This window comes from Saccostrea cucullata, unplaced genomic scaffold (genome assembly GCF_032062105.1).
Source record: "Saccostrea cucullata isolate Sc308-1 unplaced genomic scaffold, CSIRO_AGI_Scuc_v1 ctg869, whole genome shotgun sequence".
NCBI classification, from domain to species: Eukaryota; Metazoa; Mollusca; class Bivalvia; order Ostreida; family Ostreidae; genus Saccostrea; species Saccostrea cuccullata.
In genome coordinates, this window is record NW_026928190.1 from 30,313 (window position 1) to 41,090 (window position 10,778).

A 10,778-nucleotide genomic window follows, 5' to 3' on the forward strand; every position below is an offset into this window, starting at 1 on the left:
CTTTCATTATATTCAACAAGATATCGTTTGAGGCCACCAAGGGAACCAGCTACTCTAGTGATATAGCATTGGATGATATTTATACAACAACGGGAACTTGTATTCCAAGTAAGTGTCATATGTAAAAAAAGAAGTGTTATATAAACATTCAAGAATTATTGAAGAAGAATACCTGTTCCATTTCTTATCTCACCTATCGAGCGAAGGCGTGAGCTTTTCTGATCAAAATGTGTCCGTTGTACGTTGTTTTCTTCGTCGTTGGCGTCAATGTCGCAAACTTCTTCTCCAGAACCACTGTACCAATTTCAACCAATGCAGTGTATCCCTGGATTAAAGATATTAAAATTATCCAGATAAAGGGCAATGACCTATTAAAAGGAGGAAACTCAAGAAAAGTTTTAAAAATGTAGTAACTATGAAAAATCTTAAGAACCATTGGGAAAATGAAACTGACAGCTTCCAGATATGTGGATTTTAAATCGTTTATAAATCAAAGCTATGGAGGGTAGACTTGGCACAAAACTGGAGATCAAAGAAATACATGTGAATATGTATGTATAATATATGCTTCAAGGTATAACAGTGCAAAGATTAGGGTAAAGTTAAATAAGCATGCAAATTATGACAGCAGGGATAGGGTGGGGCAACAAGTTTAACATGGGTATATATAAGTAAAAAAGTATAAACCCGTCCTTTGTTGAGCAAGAGGACATGATTAGTTCTATCAATATGCCAGCATAGTCAAGTAGATTCCATTAATTTCTTTAACTCCTAGGATACGATAAGCCCTAAATCGATTTTTAAAGAGTCAACATGGTTGTGATAAATAATGAATGTACAAGCATTCTAATATACTGTAGGTTCTTAAAATCTTGACACCCCAGTTCTAAGTTGTGGTCACTTAAATGCTTTAAAGAACAGAGGGAAGAAAAGTAAATATGTGAGCTCTTTGTGACCCATGGGTCTGTTGTTTAACAAAGAACCGTAATGATAAAAAATGAGATGTAATTTTTATGTCACAGGCAAAAAATATTATATGTCCTTATTAATTTGGAAGAAAAATCTTCAAAATAAAAAAATAAATATTTTTCTACTTGGTTTATAAACTTCCAGATAATGTATATATCATACATACCCTGATACAATCATATCTTTGTAGGCCAGATAAATTGTGACTTCGAAGATGACGATTGTCCACTTCGGAATCCTCGAACACAAACTTACGACTGGAGTATCATTTCGGTAACACACATTGTTTTTTTTTTTTACTCTAGAATACTGTTGTATTTCATTGAGAAGTAATGTTTTATTTAAGAAATAAGGTATCGTTTTTTGAGTGTTATTGGGATGTAAAACGGGTTGGTCACGTGATCAAATCCCATAAAGCCCGAAGGGCTTTATGGAAGATTTGATCATGTGCCAACCCGTTTTACATCCCAATAACACTCAGAAAATGATACCTTATTACTTATATTTACATTTGTGACTTATTCATACTATAAATTTGCCTGATTGTGACTTTTAACGTGTGAAATGCATTATTTTTCAAACCCAACGGCATGTATGTAATCCACTGAACGCGCGTCGACCCTTTATGACGTCACTGAGAAATTACGTCGAACGTTTATCCATACGAACATCTATGACCTCTTGACCCCTTACCTGCATTTATACAGTTATAATTTAATTCTGATTGTAACGCTGTATTTGATTGGATAAAAAATTTACTTCATATCGTATAAAATGGGTTGCCTACGTCACAATGACTTGCGTCGAAAACGTATCAATCCGCCTGACGTTACATTCAAATTTTGTACAAATTGAAGTCATTTTGTTAGAAAAATCATCTTTTTTTCCTTACATCAAATGAATGAAAATTAAATTATAAGCAATGAATTTAATAGTTACCCATTTTATACGGTATAAACTGGGTTGGAACAGTTTACGCTTTTTTATAAACCGCTTCGCGGTTTATAAAGCGTAAACTGCCCCAACCCAGTTTATACCGTATAAAATGGGTAGCTATTAAATTCATTCCTTAAATAAAAACGCTTGTTTTAGTGTTATATAAAGGAAAACATTTGCAAATGTAAATATATACTATTGATGCACAAACCTGCACAAACGTTGTTTTTTTTTTACATAAAATATGTTATCTTCTATATAGGGAGCAACGCCTTCAAGCAGTACAGGGCCCACTGGTGCCAAAGTTGGATCTAATTATTTGTATGCAGAAACATCTTCCCCAGTACCCGTAGGGAATAAATTTCTTTACCAATACCAGTTCGATGATGGTAGGTTTTTACATAAAGAGAAAAAAATGCACCTCTTTAGGGGCCTAATATCCATTGCATGCAAGTCTAGTAAAAGGACCCTCTCCCAGTACAGGTCTTAACTGAAAATTGACTCTTTATCTACAAATTAATGTAAAAATTATTCCCAAATGACACAAAGACTCATGTTAAATCTGGAGTTTTTATTCTACATTATTGAATAAATATGTGAATTGTGGATAAATTTGCAATCTAAACATCTTGAGTAGAATACAGTATGATACCAGTACGCAATCAATTTTCCAAAATTTGTAACTTTCTTTAAGGAAGTTGGGGTTCAACAAATTAACCATTTATAGATATAACTTATTTTTTTAGACATGATATCTTAAGCTGTCAACTATCATTTGAAGAAAAACTTCATACATTTTAGTTTTAAATTTGGTCATTTTATTATATCTTTATATGGAGCTGTTCTTTTTAAAGGAGATCAATATAGTCTAGAATGGCCACAATTACCACCGAGCCCTCTTGATCTAAAATTGCTAATTTAAAGGATGTAAGACCTGTAGTTAAGTGGGTCATTTACACTATGTCTGTTCAATTTTATAGGCTGATCACAGATGATGGCATTGATAAGAGCAAAATATTCTAAAATCAATGGGTGGGCGAATTCAATAAAAATTTTGTATAAAATATTACTTTTAATTAATGAATACAATGAAGAATTTTTTTTTCGAATTACTTGATTTTTACTCAAAATTGTGATTGAATAAAGTTTTTAGCTTCAGATGCTTATGTTTTTACTTTCCTTTGTATTTTTATATTAGTAATTTTTATCGATTGACTTTGTTAATTTGTTATATAGATCTGATACAATAGGGTATACGGAATTGTTAGTTTTCTACCTGTTGTTTCTATGTTTTTTTTACTGGGTTTTATTATACTCGGGTGTCAGACCATTATGTCCTTTGGCAGCTTCTTTTATTGTATTATTTTTAATTTCAAAAAAACAAAACATTAATTGTTATGCCATATATCATGTGAATTTAGTAATATATGATATTTAATTACTTGGTGATTAATAAACGTATTGTACAGGTGGATCCAGGTGTTTGAGATTCTGGTACCATATGTATGGAATAGGAATGGGAACACTTAGCGTGCTACAGAATGGAAACCCGGTCTGGACTAAATCAGGAAATCAAGGAAACCAGTGGATGGAGGCTTATGTAGACATTGGAACAGCAACAAATTACAAGGTGCGCGGAAAATTACAAATTTTCTTTATTTGTGGTTAGTCCCCCTTTATTTATGGCCAGTCCCTGTATTATCCTTAATAAAATCTTCAGTATTAAAACCCTTAGTAAATGTGTGTGTGTATATATGTAAAGCTAATATAAAGAGAGAGAGATAGAGAGAAACAACTGATTATGTTGCAATTATATATAGATTTCGTTTGAGGCAGTAAAGGGGAAAGATTATAGAAGTGACATTGCACTAGATGATATCTCTACATCAAGTGGTACCTGTGGTAAGTACAACGTTACTTTTCAACATTGCGTGTGCATTTTGTTCTGTTTCGATGATGTTTGATAGAATTTTTTTACTTAAATACTAATCAGATCACACATGCCTTGGGGGTGGAGGTGGGGCGGGGGGGAATTACTTCAACGCAAATTTTCTCAGAAAACTTCTTTTGCAAGTTTTGTTTTTTGAGTAAGGTCTGGTCACAATTATTTGCCTCCATTATTTTCATTCGAGTTTCAATCAGGGACCTTATTCACAAAGCCTCCGTAGTGTCAGGAGTGTCCAGGACAAGAAAATGCAGAAAATACATTTCGTTTGAGAAACTCTTTTGTGTTCTCTTAGTAATGACATGCTGCTACATCATTATATGTACATAAGATGTGGGGGATACTTCAGAAGCAAATCCCAAGCTAACATCTTTCAGTATTTTCTGCTGATCGCGATAGAGTTCGCAAACGCAATGTATTGCATTTTCTTTAATAAGGCGACCGAGAAACAATATGTTTTTCCGATTAAAGTCTAGTTCCTCAAAAATATATAATGTTTGCAAAGAATTTGTCATCAAAGTCTAGGAACTTAAACAAGTTTTCTCACAAAAATTTAGGCAACCTTACCAGACATTTGGACAAGATACCACAGGGTGATATGTCATATATCCCTGGATATGTGTAATCATCTGAATGGCCTATATCATAATTTTGATGAACTTTTATTTAAAAACATATTGAAAACAATGTAGAAATCAAAAAGAGAATGACAAATATGCAAAAAATTCATATAATATCAAGAAATACATATTTTTTCTTGCAATATTAATTACAATGTAAAGGTTACATTATTTTTAAACATCGTTTTGCAAATATTATATGTGTTATAGCTCATAAATTATTTCAAATAATTGAATGCCATGAAATAAAGAAATTCAAAAATATGAACAAAAACCATTCCAGACAACATATCTCAATAATTTGATCATTGACCCCATAAAATATTATTACCATGAGAATCAGGGCAACAAAAATAACCTGGGACTATAAATAATTTAGAGCTCTTATCATTCAGATTTTTTAATATTTGATTAAAAATGGGGAAAAAATTAAAAAAAAAAAATTCTGTAATGATTGTAATGATTATTAAGTTTATGGCCCAAACTCTTATCGTTTCTTTATATGAAGCAACAGTGTTCCATTGTTATAATATTTCATTATTTAAAGAGCCACTACTAGCATGAAAATTAGGTCATTGAAATTTAACTTTAGAATCATAGTTGTACAATGTGGGAATAGGTGGTTTTTCATTCTTATCGGTGGAATATTTAGTCATCTGAGTAAAGATATACTAGTACCTTAAAAAGTCCGCAGAAATTCCTATAATTAACTTTACCAGGTTTTTCTTCACAATAACTTTCTAGGAATTGTTGACTATTGTATACTCACTCCAAGACCGTCGATTCTCTGATTGTACCTTCATATTTGTAGGTTGTGCGGCTGCGCCCTGTGTCTATGGAACTTGTAGTGACGTTGGTAATGACTGTTCCTGTGATAGCGGTTACACAGGGAGGCTCTGTGATACAATTGATGGTACAGTTGTGCATGGATTTGTAAATGGCAATTTGATTTGCCCATACACATTAATATTTTTTCCATTGTTTAGATAAAGGGTCTTCCATCCTGCCTGGTATTTAAAGGTTTGTTGTGTCTCTTTAGTGATTATTTTCTTTTTGTCTTCATCGCTTTCTTGGATTTTTTTTAATTCGTGGAGAAAAAGAAAACTATATGAATAAATAATATAAAACTCGCCAAAAAATAATATGCATTCATTTCTGTAATGTTTTCACAGAGTCGGTATAAAGAGAATAAAATTTTAAAATAGCTGCTGAATAGAAAGCGCCGATATATTCAACTCTTTTTTATATCAAAGTCGCCAAATATTCCCGGCACCAAAATTACTAGTTCTTGATTTACAGCATTGACACTAAATATGGTCATAGCTGGAATTTTTAAATGCTGCTGTGCATTGGTTTTGTGATATGAAAGGCCAGTGAAAATACTTTGGGGGCAAAAAAAAAAAAAAAGAAACTTTTCAGAAATTTTCTTTGAAATAAAATGGTGTGCAAATTCTTACTTTTAATCCCTAACTTAAATAAACGATAGTGTTCAGCTAAATGAATTATCAGAGGTTTCGAAGGTTCTTTTTAAAAGAACGTGAATATTTTTTTTAGATAGCACAATGTAATTAATTTTAACATACAAATAAACCAAGATGAGTCTGAACTAGTTACCACTTGACCGATATGTTGTTCCAAATATAATACATTTTATTTTTACGTTTTCCAGCTTCAAGTGCTATATCCTGTGATTTTGAAAATGACGATTGCACGCTTCAGAATTCTGAGGCTCAGACTTATGACTGGCAAATCAATTCGGTAATTTTAACACTGATAGATTTTTAATATATTATTTTGTTTGTCGACTTCTTAAATTAATCAAGAAAAAGAGTCATATTAAACAAATCCAAAAAAATGCTGATATACTGGTATCAATACTTATGAAAACTATAATCCTTCAGGGAGGAACACCGTCAAATAGTACAGGGCCTTCTAGTGCTAAAAATGGAAACAACTATTTATACGTAGAGACGTCTTCCCCTGTACCAAGTGGGAACAGATTTAAGTACGAATCTCCCTTCCTTGCCGGTAAGTCTACATTTACAAAGAAAAGTGAGAAAGGCTTTTTCAAAGACATCCATGACTGAAAAAAAGAATTCCACTCGGTGTTAATTTTGTGAAAATCAGATGCTAGTTGTGTTTTTTTTTTTTCAAAAATGTAGATCAGTCAAGATCTGCTAAAAAGTGTAACATTCATTTAAATTTCAGGAATGAAATTTATCCAAAGGACATAAAAGAGCAAATTTCACGATATTACTTTTATGTGTCTTTAAACATTATATACAACAAGAAAGATAAACTTGTGTGATAAATCTAATTATTAGGTGAAAACAGATGTCTGAGATTCTGGTACCATATGTATGGCAGTGGAATGGGAACACTAAACGTTTTACGAAATAATACTCAGGTCTGGACTAAATCAGGAAATCAAGGAAACCAATGGATGGAAGCCTTTCTTAATGTTGGAACAACAGCAAACTACAAGGTAAAAAAAATTATACTACAAGGCAAATTATGAATTACTAATATTTTACTAGAATTAATATTACTTTTAAATCACTTAAAATAGTAATTTGTTTTGATTCACTTAGTGATCAGTACGTGCGCGAACTTAATTCCCCCCTTGATACGCTAAAACCTGCTCTAGTACTGAAAATTTCATCCACGTTTATATTTTTGGATGTAAGATAATATACACAAGAGCGCTATTTTGAGTTTGAGTTATGTATTAAACTGAACGTTTTGGTATATTTTTCTCTACCTTTAGATAACCTTTGAGGCTGTGAAGGGGGTAGACTACAGGAGTGATATAGCCCTTGATGATGTTTCTATTTCAACTTCCGATTGCACTTAGGTAAACTAAATGCAAGTCAATGTTCAATTCAACATTTTCAAAAATTTTAGTTCGAGTTGCGAAATTTAAGAATAATACCAAAATAAGACCCATAATAAATGCCTTTTGTGTTTAGATGAGAATCCATTCTTCGACATAGTCTGTATATCGATGGCAAGTATAACAAACTACAACAAAAATACAAGCATCAAACGCAATGCTCTCTTGATGTTTCCTCACAAGTAGACTATTTACGTTGCAGGAACCTTTAATACACCAGTTAGATGGACTCTACTCAATACATTATATCTCAATAGTTTAACTGTGACTAGTGAAAACTATGCTTGTCCTTTGTCATTCAACGTTTTAAAAATGTGTAAAATTTGATATGTTTCATTATAATTCTTTCTCATTAAAAACATGCACCTTTGTTTCTTGTTTTATTTCTTACATTACTGTGTGGTCAATCTTTTTTATGACAATGTTTTTAATGAAAAATAATTTTTAATAAAATCTTTTTCACTCTTTTATCTCTTTGTAATACTTTACTTTGAACATCATTTAAGGAACAATTTTTATTCACGATTGATTGAAAGGAAGTGTTCTGTATAGAAAATTGTCCAACACCTTAAGTTTTACCTATCCAAAACCATTATCAACATTTGCAACCAAAAAACATCCTGTTTTTGATGTTTATTATTTTACTATCATATAGAAAAGGCATTTAAGGGGGCCGACTAGTTTTATTGTGTGAAAACTACAATAGCGAAACTCTTCATTTTTATTCCATATATATAACTAACATTAACTTCAGTGTATATGCAAAGTTTGGGGGAAATCTACCTTCCAGGTATTTTTGAGGGACCGTCTCAAAATACAGGTACATTTACTATAGGATTATATAGGAAAATGCCAATTTTTAGCACTTTAAAGCAAATTATACAAATACTACTATAGACATTTTGTTCAAACTGTAATATTTGATGAGTAATACTATTTTATACAATATATGTAAGAAACACAAAATTCTACCGTCTTGTTACCAGAGGGGGCATCTCAAAATGCAAAAAATTAGCAAATTTTACTATTTTTATAGAGTATTACAAAATATGATGTACACAATGGATTCACATAAAAACATTATAAATATATTGGAGATATTCTCAAATTTCTATGTTTTGAAATTTCAAGAGCGTATGTTTATTACTTTCTCTTTAATAATATTTTTATTACCCCTTTCTTTAAGAGCTACAGATAATCATAGCGTCAAAAACACACTGCAACGACGTCAATCTACCTATCAATTGCAAAATCGGTTAAAAAATCAGTTATTTCATATTGTAATTACATTTTTATACCTATAATTTCTTAATTTTGTTTAATTTTAATAATTAAGGGGGCTCTCTACACCTATAAAGTATAATTGATTTTTGAAATATTCTATTAATTTTGATAAAACCCTCCTATCTATATTTTTAAAAGCCCAGTGCTTTCAATTTCTCTTCAAAGTTTACTATCATTTTTCTCACCTAAAAATCTTATTCTAATAAGTTTGTAAATACATTATTTAATAATTAAATAAGTAGAAATTGAATAAATTGACAAACAATTCATTTTTAAAGAAAGGATACGTGTTGGGCAATACACTGTATTAATTGAGGTGATACAATGTACATTCCATCCACAACATTGCATGTAGTGTTATACTCAGTGATTTATCGGTGTTAAGTGAATTTGAATCAGATCATTTGGGACCAAAATGGCGTTTCAACGGAAGGACGCCATGTTGTGACGTTGTAGAGAGCCCCCTTAAGCGAAAAAAGTTGCATTAAAACAGTAAATACGCTTCATTTTACTATGATTGCGCAATGGAAACTATAGTCGGCCCCCTTAAGGACAGGTGATACAACATCTTTTTATTATTTTTTTTTTTTTTGAATAACAACTCGTTTATACAATCATTATGAATATTATAATGTAGCAAAACTGATCCAATATCTCATCAATGGGTTCAATATCTCACCCCGCGGTCAAACACCGACTTCTTTTACTGAACGCCCAATAAAACATTAACCAGGATTGACAAATATGACGTCAGAGCAATGGCGCTCAACATCAACGATCAAAATATGCATATTGAGGAATTCAAACTTTGAATCGCTGAAACAATCAAAATATTAATTTTTAAGCAAAAAAATTTTCATAGATGATTTTAATAGCATTTAAACTTTGTGATATCAAAATAATTATGATGCATGATAAAAATCCTTTAAAGTGACAAAAACTTTAATAGATAAATAAGGGTGGATAAAAAATTTGGTGTAAAATTTGAGCATCATAGAAAGTTTACAATGTCTTGGTATTTAAGAAACTACTATTCTCAACATATACAACCAAAATAAATCCTAAAATACATTGCGTCCAGTTATTTGTTATATTTAAGCATAAATTTATTCACAGATGTAGATTCACCACTCATGATATTTCCAAAGCAATATTACTAATCATGGCTTTGTTGTTCCTGCATAGAAGAATTTTAAAGATGATTCCGTATGTTTTCTACCGACACGGTAGCTCATTCTCTAGAGCTCTCCTGAGTACAGAGTAAATGTCTAAATTTGAAGCCCTTCACTGGCGTATGGTGTGGATAAAGATTCTCAAACAGGATGTATAAAACAACAAACAATAAATCTTGTTTTCCTATGTAAAGCTCGTATCTCTCATTTTGGCCACACCCTAACTACCCACCCTAAATTTTAACAAGAGGCCCATGGGCCTTATAGGTCAGCTGAGTATAATGTAACAACTTTCCAACAATTGAATTTGGTTCGTGTTTTAAACCAGAGGCCATGAAATTCACAATTTTGAAAGAGGCACCATTGCCTATCATAATTATAAACTCGACATGCTTATGTTATTAACTTAATACCCAGAGGTAGATCAGAGTAACAAAGAGAAAATGCACTTCCACTTTATAACCAGTTGTGCACCCCACCCCAAAGGAACCACTGACCCTGGAGCCACATATTACAAAATTTTGGAAATTTAATCATAAATTTTATTTCATCATAAATGGTTGAATTTAAAATACCAAAGATCAGATTTCAAAGCAATAATTTATTTTCAGACTACATATATATGTATGTACGCACCCCCCCCCCTTCCGATACCTATGACCCAGGGGGCATGAAATTAATCATTTTACTAGATGCACCTTTCTTCATCATAAATATATATATATACTTGGATCATTAGCATAATACCCAGGACCAAAGGAAAAGATTTTCAAAGAATTAATGTATTTTTACTATATAATCAAAGGACCCCCCCCCCCTTTACACCAAATGGCAAAACCTCTGAAACAGGGGCCATGAAATTCACAATTTTGAAAGAGGCACTCTTGCTCATCATAACTATGTACTTAATTAGTTTATTTAATACCCAGGAGCAGAGAAGAAGATTTTCAAAGAATTAA

The 10,778-nt window shown here is 31.7% G+C and overlaps 1 protein-coding gene across 1 annotated transcript in view; it reads left to right on the forward strand.

The window, feature by feature from the left end:
- The window catches only part of LOC134276709 (MAM and LDL-receptor class A domain-containing protein 2-like), a 33,882-nt gene extending 26,148 nt beyond the window's left edge, over positions 1-7,734 (forward strand). The window contains exons 24-34 of the mRNA XM_062758970.1: positions 21-108; positions 1,160-1,242; positions 2,168-2,294; positions 3,375-3,535; positions 3,726-3,807; positions 5,282-5,383; positions 6,140-6,228; positions 6,372-6,498; positions 6,795-6,955; positions 7,238-7,324; positions 7,440-7,734. Of these exons, the coding sequence (XP_062614954.1) occupies positions 21-108; positions 1,160-1,242; positions 2,168-2,294; positions 3,375-3,535; positions 3,726-3,807; positions 5,282-5,383; positions 6,140-6,228; positions 6,372-6,498; positions 6,795-6,955; positions 7,238-7,324 (1,107 nt within the window). The 3' untranslated portion in view covers positions 7,440-7,734. The remainder of the gene's footprint in view (positions 1-20; positions 109-1,159; positions 1,243-2,167; positions 2,295-3,374; positions 3,536-3,725; positions 3,808-5,281; positions 5,384-6,139; positions 6,229-6,371; positions 6,499-6,794; positions 6,956-7,237; positions 7,325-7,439) is intronic.
- The last annotated feature ends 3,044 nt before the right edge of the window (positions 7,735-10,778 follow it).